At 36.1% G+C, this 19,516-nt stretch overlaps 1 protein-coding gene across 1 annotated transcript; it reads left to right on the plus strand.

Moving 5' to 3' along the window:
* Positions 1–1,039: 1,039 nt before the first annotated feature.
* LOC120524549 (olfactory receptor 52E4-like) lies at positions 1,040–1,996 on the plus strand. Its single transcript, XM_039746385.1, has one exon. The coding sequence runs from the start codon at positions 1,040–1,042 to the stop codon at positions 1,994–1,996; it is 957 nt and encodes a 318-aa protein (XP_039602319.1).
* The last annotated feature ends 17,520 nt before the right edge of the window (positions 1,997–19,516 follow it).

The raw sequence follows: 19,516 nt of genomic DNA on the forward strand, positions 1-19,516 counted from the left end.
GGAAGATATTTAAAGCTACAGAATTCAGGAATGTTGAACTTCACTCACAGAACACACAGCAATTGTCTCAGTGTGGCAGATTATGTTATCAGTGCTCTGTTTTCATTATATCACTAAATAAACTAAAAATGCTACATTATGACTAAAGGTTTGGTTACCAAAAATATAAATGATACTAAAAAAAATGATACTAAAAAAGGGCAGCAGTAGCTCAGTCGGTAGAGCGGGTGGTCCAGCAATCGGAGGGTCGCAGGTTCGATCCTGGCTCCCGGCATGAGAATGCAGCTGTTGTGTCCTTGGGCAAGACACTTAACCTACCTTGCCTGCTGGTGGTGGTCGGAAGGATTGGTGGCGCCAGTGTTCGGCAGCCTCACTTCTGTCAGTGTGCCCCAGGGCAGCTGTGGCTACATAGTAGCTTATCATCACCAGCGTATGAATGTGTGTGTGAATGGGTGAATGACTGTTGTGTTGTAAAGCGCCTAGGGGGGTTCTTGAACTCTAGTTAGGCGCTATATCAAATACAGGCCATTTACCATTTTAAAAAAGGGTCATATAACATACGTTTACTAAGTACAGGGACAAATGCAGTTTTCATTAGAAATCTTGATCACAACATGCAAAGTTTGCAACTCAGACTAATTGGTTCTGGAAATACTTTATCTCACAAGAGCCTTACTTATAGAAATCCTTTGAGTTTACTTCTCATAATAAATCAACATACTCTACATGTAAAAAGAAAACACTTTCTGTATGATGGTGTTTTTGAGCAGGACAAATAGCATGTTGGTGAGTACCAGGAAATAAAACAATATTGAAAATTTACATCAAATGAAAGATATTAGACAATAATCCAAGACATGATAAAAATAAGTTAACGTTGTTCTTAATATTCTACTGAATATATTCCTGCAGTTGTGGGTATTATTTATTTATTATTATTATTTATTTGTATTATTTAGTCATATACAAATCTCTCTCTGCCTCTCTTTATATATATAATATATAATAATGCTGTTTTTAATTTACAGAAAGTAAAGAAATGCCTGCATACAACATTTCATCAGCTACCCCTGACTTTTTTTTGATTGGATTTCCTGGATTGGAAGACTATCATTATTGGCTGTCCATCCCATTTACTTTTACATATCTTATAGCCATTTTAGGCAATGTAACCATTATATTCATTGTTAAACATGAGGAACATTTACACATGCCTATGTATGTTTTCCTTTGTGTTCTGGCAGTAGTAGATTTGGGTTTAAGCACATCCGTATTACCTGAAATGTTAAATGTAATGTTTTTTAATATCCACGTTATTTCCTTTCAAGCCTGCTTTCTGCAAATGTTCCTTGTTGACTTTTTTTCTGGACTTGAATCATCTATTCTGGCAGTTATGGCTTATGACAGGTATGTTGCTATATACCGTCCATTACATTATACTTCACTGTTAACAGCTACATCAATTGTAAAAGTTTTAACTGCTCTTCTTATAAGATGTCTCATTTTAACTGGAGTGACAGCAATCTTGGCATCAAGGTTACCTTATTGTTCACTCACTAATATCAGTCATTGCTATTGTTACCACATTGCAGTGGCAAAACTGGCATGCACTGACATAACATTAAACAGTTCTTATGGGCTTTTTGTTGCCTTCCTGATAATTGGAACAGATTTAATTTTTATTGCATTCACTTATGTAAAAATTCTCAAAGCTGTCTTGAAGCTGGGCTCAAAGGCAGCCAAACACAAGGCATTTAATACATGTGGTTCTCATTTATTTATCATACTCTACTATTATTCAAGTGGCCTCTTTAGTTTTTTAACTAATAGATTTGGGGAGAGTTTTCCCCAGCACATTAAAATATTGTTGAGTGTTTTGTATCTTATAGTACCTCCAGCTTTAAATCCCATCATCTATGGACTGAGAACTAAGGAAATACGTGAAGTTTTTCATAAATATTTATTTAGAACAAAAATTGAACCAATGGACAATTAAACCAATTTCTTTCAATATGAAACAACAACAACATTTATTTATATAGCACATTTTCATACAAACAATGTAGCTCAAAGTGCTTTACATGACGAGGAAAGAGAAAAAAGACAAAATAAATAAGTAAAATTATGGAACACTAATTAACGTAGAATAAAAGTAAGGTCTGATGGCCAGGGAGGACAGAAATAAAAAAAAAACTCCAGCCGGCTGGAGAAAAAAATCAAATCTGCAGGGGTTCCAAGGCCACAAGACCTCCTAGCCCCCACTAGGCATTCTACCTAACGTAATTGACCTCAATCAGTCCTCATTGTATTCAGGGTTCTCATGGTAGAACTTGATGATGACAGTTATGTGGGCTTCTGGCCTTTAATCCATCAATGTAGGGACATCACGGTGCTTTGATTAGGTGGTGTTGGTGCAGATCGCTACCACAGAAAACTGGAAAAAAAAACAGAAGAGAAAGTAGGGGTTAGTACAGATTTTGGTGCCACCATGAATGATAATGATAATTAATTGAATATACAGAGCATCAGGATTTAACTAAGATGAAGCTATGAGAAAGCCATGTTAAAATAATATGAAAGACAAACATGAGGTGGACTAATTAGGAAAAGTATATAAAAGACAATGAATCTTTGATTGTAATATATGTAATAAAGCAGGTATATCTGTTAAAAATAATCCATTATCCAACCCACTATATCCTAACTACAGGGTCACGGGGTTCTGCAGGAGCCAATCCCAGCCAACACAGGACACAAGGCAGGAATCAAACCCCGGGCAGGGCACCATCCCACCGCAGGGCTGTTAAAAATAATTATTTTGCGAATGTGTTTTGTACTCTATAATTTTAACATAGTAGACTATAAGCTAGAATGACTGTTGCAGTAAGTTTGACTACAGTTTATCAAAAGAATATTATGCATTATTTTAAGATGCAGCTTTGTGAATTATTTTAAAATTATAAAGGGTTTTTTACTCAGGAAGTGTCAGTCATTGACTGGCAAAAACAAACAATATAATAATCTTGCCTTCTAACATCATCAAAGGACGAAATGAAAAATCGATAAGACTGAATTTTGATTTAGTCTTTTATTTTGTATATATTTTACAGTTTATTTCTGTTGATTTACTGTTTGTATCATAATCTGGAAGAATTATGAGAAGCAATTTAAAAAGTTAAATGCTTCCAAAGCTTTTACTTATAATGTTCTGTCAATTTCTTTCATTAGAATAATTTGGGATTGTAGAGAATACTTCATGGAGCTATCTTACTGTTATTTTGGAGTTTGCAAAAACAGAAACAAAAATCTCTTCTGTTCTGCTATGAATTTAGATTTTGTAAAACAAAGCTCTGTCTCTGTCTTGGAAAGCACAGCATTCAGTAAATTTATACATAAATTCAGACTTCCTCAGAACAGCTTTCAGCTCCTCCTTCAATACCTTAAGTCAAGCTTGCCTGAAATTTTCCAAATGTTGTTTTATATGACATCATTCCAAAATGGCATAACATTCTATACAAGCTACTGCATCCCCTAATATCTGTTAAAATTCTTTTTGATACTTCAGATAATTTCAAACAGTTAGTTCACTCCAAATCCATAAACAGTAATGAAGCTATATTTGACTTTAATTTTTACTTTTTTACAGCACTCTTCACTGAGTAATGGCTTGAAGTATGTTCACAAATCCACAGCTAAGATCAATTATCATCAAATTTCTAAGCAGTACATTTATATACATTAAACAGAACAGTTTCAATTTGATTAAAAACACATTATGATAACACAAAGTCCATTACCATTATAACTGATATTATAAAATGCTGAGCCCATTGAATTGCTATTTGAAGTACAAATGTACACAGAGCTGATAAAAGTAATAATGTGGCATTGCCTTTCTTGATAGGTAAATTAGTGAAAATCTGAACAAACAAGTAGAACAATCAGGCAATTGAGGTTTTGTAAATGTTGGTTTTGTTCTTGTAGATTATTGGAAATCTGACTTTTGTTGGTAATTAACTACATTTGTCTATGTGTGAGATTCCAGACAGCTGACATTACACACTAAATTCAAAATGTAAACATAGGAGACAAACTTAATTAAATTAAAGGTGACTTTTCAATACATTTGGTTTGGTGTTTTCACACAGTATTTTTGTGAGCAAAAAATATTTCATCTCAAATTATTGTTCAAAAATGTATTTAATGTAGGAGATGACTAATTAAAAATGATTTTGAGATACAAGTAATACAATAAAACTAAAAGGGACTGCTATTATATATCCCATGTACATGTCAAACTGGTGATTGATTTTATAGGCTTACTGCATTTCTCCATTAAAGATTTTATGAAGTAGATGCTGTCTTTGTGGGGTCTGTGCCTTCTCTTATTGTCCATAAATGTTTTCTGTGTCTGCTTGAATTTCATCACAAATCCTAAACGTTTGGCCTAAGTTACTTGGCTACTTATGATAACATTCCTCAACCTGTACTGATGCCTTGCCATCTCCTTAATGCAACATGTATACACTTGGGCTCTGATATATATTGTCACAAGGTGTGGGAGAGGGGCAATTCCTTACCTGGAATGCAAGAAGGCTGCCTTCCTGGATTGCATGGGGGCCACAGAGCTTGGAAGCTCAACCCTGGAATGTTGTCAGAGAGCACCAGGAGCACATCTAACTGCATTATAAAAGAGGCCACCTCACTCCCTTTGGAGTGCCGGATTCGGGAGGCACAAGACAGAGCTTCCGGGAGAGAAGTGGAGGAAGCAGAGGAGAAGATAAAAGGAAAAGGAAAAGAAGAAAGAAAGGATTGTGAGTTGTTTATGGTTCATTGTGCTGTGTGAACTGTAAAATAAAAGCATCATTCATAAGATTAAAGACCTATAGAAGCCACATTCACATTTGATTGTTTTGCAGCAATTGGCAGACACATTTACCTCTAAATGTGTCATTAGAGTTGGGCCCCACATCCTTCAATTTTATTGAGATTTCCCTTGATATTGAGCTGATCAATGCGTTCCATGAGAAAGGCAAAATTTTGTACTAAACTTGCTTGAATAAATTACCTTTTATTTTAATTTAGATAACAATGTATCTAATAACAATGTACCTGTTTTGTTATAGATGGTTATCATTATTTGAATCTTGGCTATCTGTATTTGCCTTTAAGCAAGATATATGCTGATAATCATTTCAGTCATGTTACAACTCCACAGAATGTTTACAGGGTCCAATACATGTTTTTAATACTTAAACTGAAACTTGAGCTGAAGATATCTCAAAAGGCATCACTACAGACATATGTCTTGCAAAGAACAGCATGGTGCGACAATGATTAAAGATGCTACCTTAGGGACAACTTGTGCTTTGTCTGCATTTTGTACTGCCTTGTGTCTAGTGTTCCCCATCCCTGCATGGGTTTTCCTAAGGGTGTTCTGGTGTTCCCTTCACCTTCCAAAGACATGAGTATTAGATGGATTTGCAATTCAAAATTGATCACGTGTGTGGATGTGAGAGTGTTTGTGTGTGTGGCAGTGGAATGCTCAATGGACTGGCATTACATCCAAGGTTGTTTCCTACCATCTGTCAAATGCTGCCAGGGTAGGCTCTGTCCCGCTGCAATGGTGTGTTATGTTTAGATTTCAACATTAAGATTTCAAAACTATAAACTTTAGGTCTAGAAAGTGTACAAATCAGAATAACACTTGTCGACTTACAGCAAGCCATTTTTTTGTTCTTTTACTCCACAGCAGAGAAGCTGTATCAGCAGCCAACTGAGGCATACCAGAAAATCTAATTTATTTTCATTTCAGGTAATTCTTTTTTATGAAGTGCTGCACACTTAAAAGCAGTTAACTGCAGTTAAAGTTAAAAGAAATCTTCCTGCATTGCTTGTATACAAAAGTATATACAGTACATTACAACAGTTCACTTCAGTTTCTTATAAATCACAATTAAGCAGCAAATGTGAATCAAATAAAAAGGGAGGTGAAAACATCTGGGGCCTCATGTATAAATGGTGCGTACGCACAGAAATGTTGTGTAAGAACTTTTCCACGTTCAAATCGCGATGTATAAAACCTACACTTGGCATAAACCCACGCACTTTTCCGCGGTACCTCATACCTTGTCGTACACAAGTCCTCCTCTCGGTTTTGCAGATTGGTGGCACCCAGCGTCAAAGCAGTGCTACTGTTCCTGTGTGGTTAGTCCTTATTTTCCTGACGCGGCTTTATAAATACACTGAAATTAACCGCATATTGTTTATTAGCGGAATGCATCTGATTGTAATTAACTTGTAACAATATAATTGTCCAGGGAATAGCCATAGTATTCCAAATATCATAACTGCTTTAGCGTTGTTACTCTCACTGCACCTTCGTCTTCTTTCAGCTGCTCCTTTTAAGGGCTGCCACAGCGGATTATCTTTTTCCATATTACTCTCACTGCACAACTCAGAGTATCTATATAACTGTATCTGAGTGTGAATCACAGCAGCTGATTGGAAAGAGAATTATCGGCATACAGAATCAAGCACACGCTACCTCAGCCACGGCAAAATGCTTCAGAGACTTTTCTGTACGGACTTCGCGGTTGAGAAACAGTTTCATCCCAAGAACTATAAACGCACTCAATCAATTACTCCCTGTAGAACTGTTTGTACTTATAAGTACAATTATCTCACTGTAAACTTGCACTACAGTTATAATATTGCACAACCTGCGCCACTTTATAAAGCGCGTATTTACATATGATGACGATATCATTTTTAAGATGAAATGCAGCAAAATATGTTTATTATATTATACAGGAAAAACTTTAACTTCATTTAAATATATATTCTTCACTGGGACTGGCGTGAAGAATGTAATAATTAAACATGTACTACGAAGATAGTTCAATGTTCCTTAAACGTTTTGAAGAATCGACGCTGTAAGCTTACAGATGGCTTAACATCTATTACAGAGCTGAATGTGTGGTGATTGGTTACTTGGAGAAAGAAAAGCAAGGACTGCAGTGGCGGCCACGCCAATATATATTGAATATAAAACAGAAAGAGAAAATAATGACACAGTTAAAAATGCAGTGGCAAATTTCGACAAAAGTTAAATGTTTGTGTCATGAGCACGAGGCGGCTATGCAGTGTCCGCAACAGATATGGCCATCCACCGTGCATAAGATACCATATTGACATTGGTGAGCGAATGAGCCACCAATTCTTTCTCTGCCCAGGGCCGCCACAAGCCTAGAGCTGCCCATGAGTACTGCTGCAATAAATAATTTCATCGAAGGTCGCACACAATCACTGCGCCGTGAAACCCATGTTTAATAGCGTGCTTTAACTCCTATCATCATGAAAATATCACATATACATCTCAGTATTTTAGTTGTTCAGAGAGCTGTAATATCACGAATGTAATGGATTCTGTGTCCAGTCGGAGGAAGAGAGCCGGTTTAAGAAGCAAGTAGTGATTCACACACATAGAGTACATAGAAGATCACATACAAAGCAAAGCATTTAACGTGCTACTTTAATTACGATGTGATTTGAGAAACTGGTTAATTAAATGATTTTAAGATGACGTTTATGATGTTCTACTTTAATGACAAAATAAACTACATGATTAAAGTGGAAATTTCGAGATTGAAGTTGACATTTTGTGCTTTTTTTCCCACTGTGTGCCTATTTTTTTGTCTGTACCCTAATAAGCTTTCATATGACACTCAGCCGGTGGGCTACGACTCGCCTTTTCACAACAACTTTGATATCTGAGCTTTCAAGTTTCTCCAACGCGCTATGACACTCGATCAACTTCCTTTTGTTGAGTATACCACAGTTTAATTAAACAAATAGTATGTTTTTCCTTTGCCTCCACTTGGTATTTGCTGAAATTCTTATATTTTCCCCCGTGCTTTTCCCATTGTCTTTTCACAGAAGGTTAAGCTTAAGGGCGATTTATATTGATTTGCATATTCAAAGAGGCGTAATTCTGGGAGGAGTTGGAGCGGGACAGAAGGCGCGTTCACGCACTTTAGTTTTCTCGCTGACCGGGATTTATGTAGCGGAAGAACGTGGAAGTTGGAGTATGCACAGATTCCTGCATCTGGATTTTTCTGTGCGTAAGCACATTTCGGCTTTTGTGCTTACGTCATGTTACAGTGCGAATTCTACGCACGGCGTTATACATGAGGCCCCTGGTACTTTAAAGCTTGATCCGTCCTTTATAAAAGACACAACCAAAAAGGAAAAATGGATATTGCTAGGGAAAAATTATTGATCCCTGATCCTTCTTGATCCCCATTATGCTGCAGTAAAGGCTATATTGTACTGCATATAAATTTCAGGTAATGCAAAATAAATTACTTTAAGCCAGTCTAAAGGTGACAAAATTTTAATATACAGGAAAATTAATCATTGGGAATCAATATTTCTTTAAAGATTCAAAGTATAGTTAAGTGGGTCATCATGTCAAAGCTATTTTAGATGGCAGTGTTCATTGTCACATATCTAAATCTTTGAATTTTCAATAAAAAGTGACAAAAAGGCATGGGTCATCATTATTCTGCAGACTAGACTTAGGATTTGTTTTGTTTTTCTTTTTTTCTGACTTGTACTATTGTTTTGACTTTGGTGCATTGTTTTCTCTAACTTGTTATGTTTTAGATGCTGAATTCTGGATATCCCATAAATAAATGCCCTTTATTTTTTCATCATTTTACTTTTTTAAACCCCTGTGATTTACCTTTTCCTTTAGATATTAAAGATACCAGAGCCTAACACTCTATAAAACAGTCCAGAAGTCACCCTAATACTCTCATTTCAACATTCAGAAACAGTCAGTCAGAGCACCTTAAAGACAGTATGGCCTGCCAAGACATAGAACAGACATTTGAGCAAGTAATAAGCTAAAATACATTTTTAGATATCTAAAATTAATTTCATGATATCTTAAAATGGGTCTCTGTTCCATTTCACATATATAACAATGTATTTCAAGATATCTCAAATTGTATTTCAAGATATCTAAAATGCATTTTAAGATATCTTTAAAAGGACACTCAGTTATTTCAATATATATCAATAACTTTTTCAGATGTCTACAATACAATTTCAGATATCTCAAATACTTAACAATAAACAAGAAGTCCCATTGAAATAATAGACCGTTTTTCAGGAAATTATTTTGTATATCTTGAGATGCATTTAAGATGTCTTAAAATGCATGAAAGGTCAATTTAAGATATCTGAAAATTCATCTGAGATATCTTGAAATGCATTTGAGATATTTCAAAATGTATTGCAGATATCTTAAAATGTGAAGGAAATTATTTTAAGATATCTCAAAGCGAGTTTCAGATATCTTAAAAAGTAAATTACATTTTAAGATATCTGAAATTCATTTTGAGATATCTCTAAATGTTAATTCAGCTTGTCATAAAAAGTCCTAAGTTGGTTTTAGAATAAACTGAAATTGAATCATTGCTTGAATCAAGAGATAGTGATGACAATATGAATTGGTCATCAGATGTTGACTAGGATAGTGAAACTAATGCACATGGCATTGTATGACCAAATCTTTGTGATAAGCTTCATGAACTTGCTCATATAAAGTTTCACTGTGGTGCGACAGTATCTGCATGGCAAAAAGGCAAACTGATTGCAGTCAAGTGGAAAGTTAAGTAAAACATTCATCCCCTAAGCAATCTTCACAGTACAGCAACTATCAATGTTCATGTCAAGGGAAATGTGAAAGTCACCAAGCCTTACACTGTAGTAGTCTACTATAACACAAGGGGCATGTTGATTATGCAGATCAGGCACTGATTTTCTATACTTTCATGTGCACACAACAGAAAAAAATATTATAAGAAAAATGTGCAAAGAAGCACATTTCTACTGTCCTGATTGCCATGCCGAATTGTGCAATACTGACTTTTTTAAAATGATATCATACAAAAAACATGCACAAAATCCTCATTAGTACAGCAGTGGACTCTAAACTTACCTTTTCTACTGTATATATGTGGACATTTTGGTATTTGCATGCTGCTGTTACATGTAATAGCATTTTTTGTTTTTAGCTAATTTTTACCGGGGTAAGCATAATGCTAAGGAGGCTACAAGGCTCATTCATTAATTAATTCTTTCATATTGTTGGTTTTCATTTATGTTTAACCAGTTTACAGTTGGTTCTCTGTGTGTTTTACCAAATCTGTATTTTTATGTGTTCTAGTTCTGTATTTAGTAATTTGTATAATCTATAGGAGGAGGTTAGGAGCATGCACTGATACAGCGCATTGCTGCACCCAACGTATGACAAACCAACTCATGATCCCAGATTAGGACCCGAGTGCAGCCATGCAATGGGTGACACCTCAGCACCACATCAGCTCAGATGGAATGGAACAATGTGAGGTTTTTTTATGGTTGCTGATATCAAAATTCTGCCACCAACCTCCAGTTTTTTCCCTGCAGGTTGGAGGGCTTACATGCAGGGCTGGATGCAGATTAACATCATACTCCGTAGCAATTGCAGGTTAAGGGCCTTGCTCAAGGGCCCAATGAAGTAGAGTCATTTACGGGATTCAAACCAATTGCCAATGCAAATCCCAAGCCTCAGAGCCACCACTCTGCCCTATATATTAAGTGTGAATTGTTCACGGAACTCTATGCCTGCACTCAGTGAAAATTACTATACTGTACAAAAAATAAGTTGTAATTGTAATTCACTCCTGGACACTCTCATCATGTCATCAGGTCATTCACATTATACACAAGTCAGCTCAAAACTGTGAAATTTATATATATATATATGCGGAATGAAATCACCAAGCTTATGTAATATTGAAATCATTGTGGTGTCATTATTATTATTAAAATTACTAATGAGCAAGCTTAATCACTTAATGAAATAAACCAGCCACAAATAACATTTTTATATGTTACTTACCCCATGTAGTTTGTAGTGATGATTGAGAAAAACTTTTAATCTCATATTTTCAGGGAGAATAGACAGTACAAAGTTTTTGGTAGTATGGTGACCAGTGTTGGACAACAACAAACATTATCAAAAACATTCATGAAAAAAATCTCATGTAGTTGTATGTTTGCAATTGGTAAAATGCTCTTCACACGGGATTGTTCTTTTGAACTGAGGACAGGACTGTTGACCAGTGAATGAGAGGGAGAACCAGGTGTTGAACTGAAAAGTGCAAAAAGGGCTTCCTGTTTGTGTAATAGTTTCATTTTCAGGAGTTATTTATTTACCAATATTTTATTTAAAAATACAAGCATTTTGTATGTTGTGAGCATATAGCAGGTTGCTATACATGAGAAAATTTCATGGTACTTATGTTGCATGTCAAGTGAAATGATACAGCAAAAACAATTTTAATACTATTACTACTACTACTACTAGGAGGAGGAGGAGGTTGGGAGAATGAACTGATACTACTAGTAAAATAATAATTATAAAGTTATTGGGGGGTTCACCCCCTGCTTACTTCGCTCACCAACCCCCCTGGCCTGCACTACACGCCAGCCACTTTGCATCTCTGCTGCTCTCATTATGAAGAGGGAGCTGAACGCACCCCAAGGAGATGCGGTCGCTCCTCTGAAACCCCCTCTTAAACGGTGATACAATGGGATACAAATACAGCTTTTTTTAACTTCCTCTTTGCTTGATCTGCATCTCTCATGGCACTTTGAAGATTTAAAAGCCTGTATAGCAGCTGCCCTACTCTTTGTGTTTTATTTCCGGCCTCGGATGTGGTTAAATCTCTTGGCACAAATTGTGATGTGAGTTCTTGATATTTGTTAGTTTATAATTTAAAAACAGAATAAGAATCTGAAAATCTAACAACATCAAATCAAATTCTGAAAAGAATGATACCAAACATACATATGTGAGCTTAAAAAAAAGCTTGATTTAAAGTGTGATAAAAAATGTGACATAAAAATGTCACATAAAATCACTGCACAAAAATCATTGCACTTTTAGGCTTAGGATTTTATATATATAGAGTAGATTACTACTAGTAGTAAAAATAATAAATTTAATTAAATAATGTACCACTACTGCTATTGCTACTACTAAAACTAATACTACTACTACTACTAATAATAATATATAAAACTAGACCACCGCGGCGTACTATACACCGCATAATCAGGCCGGTTTTGTAATGATTTTTAAACACAGGGAGAAAATAAACATTTGAAAAATCGGAAATGTAATAAATCAGCAAGAAAAGCAACATTGTAACAATGCACGGAACGAACCAACACACAATCGTTCGTGCGGCGCTCAGGCGCGGAGGGTGGAACGGGAGGAGAGGAGAAGGATGTCCACTCTGCTGCCTCCATCATGCTAGTCTGCTGATATCTCGTCCAGTATGCACTGCCTGCTCATGTGCCCACCTCCAACTCGTCACTCGAGTCGTTGTCGTCTTTGCACAGTCCAGATGCAGCTGTGGCTCACGTAGACTTTTCATTACGCTGTGCGGTTTTGGCTGCCTTTCTATATATAATCGACCAAGACACCCGACCACGGTGGTAGTGAGTTGGGAGAGCGGTGTGTACAAAGTGCAGGAGCATCTAAGAAGACGCATGTTTGTCGCGGATGCGAATTGCTGTATGTAGCGTGTAAAACAGTTTGCTATGGTGCATGCGGTCGCGTCGAACAAAATTCGGTTTTTAAAGACTGGTTACTTCATTGTGTATACGACTGTAGGTGAATGAAAAGATGTAACTCTGGAGAGGGCAACATACAATACAGCGTTTTACATGCTGCATACAGTGATTTACATCGCCGACAAATATGAATCTTCTTAGATGGTCCTGTCGCGTCCACCCTTGCATTCGAAGCATACGCACTGCCTGGTCATGTGCCCGGTCGCAAAACCAACTGACAGAGACTCGCCCACCAACTGTAAGACCATGGGATACCCCTCAGAAACTGTTTTACACGCTGCATACAAACGATTCACATACGCGACAAACAAACTGTTTTACACGCCGCATAACAGCAATTTACATCCGTGACAAACATGCCTCCTCTTAGATAGCCCTGCCGCGTCGTGTGGTGCCTCTGTGTAAACCAGTCAGGCACAGAGAAGGTCAGCTGCTGAGAGAGCGTCTCGACTGTTGAAAGGCCTGCATTGGTGAAGCAGGTGAGACGGTAATGAAACAGAGGCACAGGGCTTATTGGTTTTTAAAGACTGTTTCCTTCATTGTGTTTTAACCTCAGTTTTAAAGGATTGTTTTAAGGATCCCATGGGGTACCCCTCGCAAACTGTTTTACACGCTGCATATAGCGATTCACTTCCATGAGAAACATGCCTCTCTGAACAGTCAACGTGGCTCAGAGCTGCATGTGGACTCTACGACAGACGAACATAAATGACGCCGTTTTTTCTGTGTCTTTGCGTCCAAGTTGGTGGATGTGGTTCTGCGAGTTGTCGTCGTATCCAATGGTCTTAGAGTTGGTGGCCGTGGCTCCTTCCTGTGTGCGCATGGGCGTCTCACTTGTCGGCGGCTTAGTGAATCCACGCTCCTTCCAGCGTACTTTTCATGGTTGTCTTGCCTTAGTGAATTATATATATAGATACTACTACTAAATACTACGACTAATAATAATAATGGTAAATGGTAAAATGGTAAAAACTATTAATACTACTACTAAATGTGTTTTATAAACATAGTTAATGCAGTAAATACAGGGTCAAAATGAAGCTGAATTTTTATATATTTAAAAATTAACATGTCAATATACATTACCTACACTTATAAATGTATCTAAACTTGATTTTGTCATTCTAGTGACAGCAGATAACAATAAGTCATTAACTAAACCAGTAATGTTAGCTGCCAGTAAATCAATCTGAGCTAATTGCACTTTTTGACTTTCGATGTTGCTTGCATGGTGCTTTTCCACAATTCAACCAACAACTACCAAGTACGCAAGAGATCCGGTGTGTTTGGGACATCAATGCAACAGCACTCAGAGTACTTCATATATTAACTCAGCAGTTCTCAAACTGTGAGGCGCGCCCCCCCAAGCTGTACAAGGAGGGGGGTTGAATAAATAAACAAAACTCAAAATTAATTTTTTACAATTTTATTTCAAATTTAAATTTGCAAACATATAATCACAATGAATGCATTATAACTAAAATTAAAATAAAACATTTCTAAGGCATAGATCTAATTACTAATTGAGGAGCGGCGCCGCTGCTGCTGCTTTTATAGTCGCGTATTTTCAATCCAGAAAGTTCGAGACGTATCGGTATCTGTCACAAATATTCGGGTAACAGTAGATCAGGTGATAATGCGGCGAGACTGGACCACATTGGCAGCGTAGCCAATATTGCCAAATTGAGTTAAATAATTTACTGCATATTGGGTTATTTTCATAATACAACTAACAGTGGTATAATATTTGTCGGACGAAAAAACGTTTGTCTTGCACAGATTGACTTCATCGGTGTCCTCGTTTAAGATATTTTTAAAAATGAAAACATATTTAATCGTTTCTTTACATAAAAAAATAATTAAATAAGAAAAAATAATTTATTCTTTGTTTTTGGGATTAGAATTACTACCAAAAACCACACAAGGCATTTTAACAGTTATTAAAGCACTTTAAAAAAAAAAAATTGCAAATATTTCATCGAAGTTAGCCGAACACATGCAAATCTTATGGAAGTAAGAGTATCATACCATTGTTAGTTGTATCATGGGTTATTCTCATCTATCTTATATTATGAAGGGAGCACAGAATTTTTCCAGGTTGAAAAGGGGGGGGTGAAAAATACGAAAGTTTAAGAACCGCTGTATTAACTAACATTAGCAGCCTTTAACAATGTACAAAGGTCCTCAGGTCTATATAAAGGTAAAAGATTATCCACTACCATGTGTAAACTGGGTACTGTAAAATCAGATATTTCTTAAACGCTCAATATCAAACCTATTACATATAATTCTACTCCATTGTTCCTCCAGTAAACTGCTAATTTTAATGTATTGGTGATTGATGTAATATTAGCTAACTTACTGGAAGTTGGACAAATTTAGATTTTTAAAACACACCTACAAATGCAGCATGAGCTGATTTGTTATGCTGTTATTATTTTTTTTTTTTTACTTTTCTGTGCTCCTGACTGGTATTGACCTGAAGCCATCTTTATGCTAATGGAAAATTATCACAACAGATGATTATATCAATGCCGTTAATCTGACGATTCATGAAACAGCAAAAACTCTAACAGAGTCAAGCTGAAAACTACTCCATTGAAGAGGTTGTTGCTTTACATTTTCTTAGTTTAAAGTGCTTTACAAGATGACAAAAAAAGTGTCAAGAAAAAAAAGATAAGACAATAATTTTAAGGAATAAGTAGCAACAAAACAAGGTAAGGTCAAATTGCCAGGAGGACAGAAAAACAAAAAAAAAAAAACAGGCTGGTGAAAAAAAAATCTTCAAGGGTTCCAAGACCAAAAGACCAATCAGGCCCCACAGGACATTCTACATAACATAAATGTTCCTAAATCAGTCTTCTTTGTGTTTATGCTTCACATGATAGGATTCAGATGAAGTTGGTCTTGTGGACAAATGAGACACCTGTCTCCATTAATAATATTAATTGATACGTTTGGTTACATTATGGTTAATATTAGGATTGTGAAAGGAGTTATCTGACTCAAGTAAAATAAACCAAGTGACAAAAATGTGTAATCCATTTGGCTTTCTCTCCTGTACTTATCAAATATGATTTTCTCTTGGAAGAAAAGAGTGATACTAATCAAAAAATGAGTTCATTTTTTAACTGTTACCTTACCTGCATTGCTTATGTGATGACCAAGACAAGGTTTTAATGTTATGTTTTTATGAAGAAATTAGAGATCACAGAATTGCTGATATAACAGATTTCAATGGAGACTGAATTTGAACAATAGCAAATACAATCAAAGCATAAGTGAAAAAATGTTCACAATTTTCCAAACACATGTATTTTGGACAAACAATTGTTAAATAAACCATTGTGCACTAGAGAGAAGCACATTCAAATGGGGCTGAGCACTGTATTGAAAGCCCAACTATCTACTCATTAATTGTCCAGGAGTCCTGCCCAATCACAGCTTATCTGAGATGCCTCAAAAAGAAGCTTTTCTTCAAGTTGTACTGCAGTTAATCATTTCTTAATTATTGACTATATATTACAAATGTATTACTGGTTTTCTTTGCTATTATTTATTGTGAATCTTATTTTTCGATGTTTTTTTATGCATTATTTTTTAATTTTAAATTATATTCATAATGTGTATTTTTATCATTATATAAAAAATAACTCCCTGTTTAAGACTGTTTGACACATTATTGTTAATTCCCTATGGTGTATTGACTATTACATTTTCTATGGTTAATTGCTAAAGTGTGGTCAGGGAACCCTAACTAAATAATTGTTATTTTGTTTAATGGCAGAGCCTGAATGTTACATTTCTTTAGTTTAGTTTGCTATCATACATATTTGAGTTTAACTGGGTATGATTTCAGATGCTTTGCACATCTGGTGTGGGAGTATTTCACATTCTTTCTTACATATGTAAGCTAGCCCTGTCAAGTTAAAATCTGATTTTTAATGTTTGTCGGCTATCCTTAAATAATCCAAAGTCCTTGTTACTAAAACATCTCCATTAGCAGTTTGTTTAATTGTAGAACTTCTACAATTAATAGGTGATGAGGTGTGTTTGACATGCTCCAAACAAGGTGTATAGAAAGCAAAGGGTTACAATTTTGGGATCAGTCATTCTTTGTTAAAACTAGGGGGATCTGCCCCCTGTTTGCTTTGCTCGCCTACCCCTGGGCATGTGTTACGCGCTAGCCACTTTGCGGCTCTGCCACTCACATATGGGGAAGCAGATGTACAATTTAAACAGATTGTTATTTTCATGAATATTGTTACATATGCATAATAAACCTAACTATTTTACATTACAGCAAGTAATTAACCATAGTAAAAAATAGTAAATGTAATAAATTGAAAGAAAATTATGTTTCATGTTGCGTTAGAGGTATTCGTTGCATTATACGTTTTCGTTCTGTTTGGCTTTAAAATTAACACGCACACTACGTCCCCCAGAACACTTGGTGGCAGCCCCACTAGGTTGCATCGGGGCCACAATTGTGGAACACCAGAGCTCATCCCTGTTGGGCTCCATGGCCACCGTCAGGGGGAGCTGCACGGCTTCTTGAGCCCATGTGGGCTGTAAAGCAGCAATTAGGTTAATTGCCACCTGAAGCCCTTCCGGGTGGGCTATGCCACTACTCAAGAGGCCGGAGTTGGGAGGAGGAGGACAATGTTTGCCAGGCAGGAGGAGGAGGAGTAGTTGTGGTGGTGGTGAAGAGAAGTGTGTTTTGTGCTTTTTGTGTTACCGTTTTTGTGCTTGTGGGACAATGATGTGCTGGAGGGACACGGGGAAGACGTGCCCCACGGGTGAAGACAATAAAAGTTTATTTATTTTTATACGTGCCTCCGGTGTCAGCCTGTATCGGGTCGGCGCCGATAGAGCGTCCTATTCCTCATACTGTAAAACTTCAGTAAAAACAATATTTGGAATTAACTTTTCGTAAATATTGCATTGAATTTGGATTCCGTGCTTGGAGTTACATCGTGACAGTGCAACATATAACTGCCCGTGAGTGAATATAGTTTTTTTCTCTCTAATAAATAAATCAACTTTTTCAAATGTTTGTCCCTATGATTTGTAAATTGTCATAGCAAAGACTATTCTAATGGGAAACTGTAAACGTTTAAATACGAATGGCATATCAAGATCTCCTTTGGTGTGTAATGTTATCCGCGGTTCTTGTCTCCTGTTAAAATTTTACGTCAGAATTGTTCAACCAATTTTGAACACAACTAATCTTGTCCTATTGCATAGCCCATCACTCATACATAAATTACGCAATAACATTACGATACATCCTTCTTTCTACAGTAATTAGGCCAGTGGAAGACCGAATGGTGTTAACGGTTGTAGATATTCTACGGGATATTGTAAGCTGATGTTTTCATCCTCTGCAACATCACCACCAACTGTTTTAGCATAGTCTATTGATACGCATTTAACCAACTTGCCAATTTGATCATAAAAATTTAAAAGAGCTGAGATCACAGGAACTGTGTCTGACAAAAGTATTCACATGAATGAGAGGTGAGAGGACCATGGGCATGTGCCCATTAACCTGAAATGGCTCAGAGGAGGACAGGACTTGAAATAATCTCTTGGCAATAGTCTTGTCTCATTTCAAGATTTTCTTTTATAATAGAAATATTCTTAAATAATTATTTTTTTTATTTTTTACAAACTCTGGGCATAATTTTACCAGTTCTCTTATCAAGAGTAGCTTTCTTTCAGTCAATCTCCAAAAGCCTCTACACCTGTAGATTTACTCTTAAGATTCTAACATCCTAACACCTTTTTTTTCATTTCCCCCATAAAATGCTGTAGTTGTGCTTGAGTAGTTATTACTCTCTTTATCACTGACAATGTTTGAAATATGGGCCTTGTGAGAAAAAATATCTTTCTCAAAGTTGAAGTTGAACACATTTATTTATTCTGAAATAATTTTAAACAGTTTGCAACAGTGCATGAATTAGACATTAATATATAACTCGAAGATGAAAGTGTGCATTGAGTAATATTTAACTAAATAATAACTGTGGCAGATAGTGAGGTGTAGTGGTTACAGCTTTGGACTTCAACCCTGAGGCTGTTCTGGGTTCAAATCCCACTACTGACACCGTGTGGCTATCACCAAGTCACTTCACCTGCCTGCGCTCCAATTAGAAAAGCAAACATAATGTAACAACTTGTATCTCAAACATTGTACATCTCCTTGAATAAAAGTGTCAGCTAAATAAGATATATTTTTTAATTGAATGTGTCTGTGAGCAAAACTTTTATTTAAAAATATTTATTTCAGAATTGCTTGCTTGATATTTTGAAGTTCACCAAGATGATTTTTCTTTATTGAATATCAATGAGATTTACAGTACACGTCCACACTGATCAACTCTCTCATACATTCAATATAACTATTTACTATTTTTAAAGACAAATATTCATCCATAATCCTGCATTCCATACTTTTGAGGAAAAATAAAGATTATGTTAATTCAAACAGGGCCCTGTATTTGGCCAGTATCCTCTGTTCATGGCTGTTTTCTGCCTTGCTCCTGGCGTAAGCTTTGTGGCTCTGAATTGGTATGATTGAAAGAGTGTGAATACACAGTAAAGCATTTAATGATACCTGTTGAGTTCACAGCTATCACGGAAATCCACTTATATAAAATGCTAAGGTGTGTCTGTTTGTCATATGATTGTTTTCAAACTACTAAGGATAGAACCTTGATCTTGGTCTTAATCAAATGCATATTATCTGATCTGTTCTAATATTAAAAACATAGGAATCAGTAATCTTGGCAAAAATGTGATCATCTGTTTATTAAGG

This window comes from Polypterus senegalus, chromosome 2, assembly GCF_016835505.1.
Source record: "Polypterus senegalus isolate Bchr_013 chromosome 2, ASM1683550v1, whole genome shotgun sequence".
NCBI lineage: Eukaryota > Metazoa > Chordata > Cladistia > Polypteriformes > Polypteridae > Polypterus > Polypterus senegalus.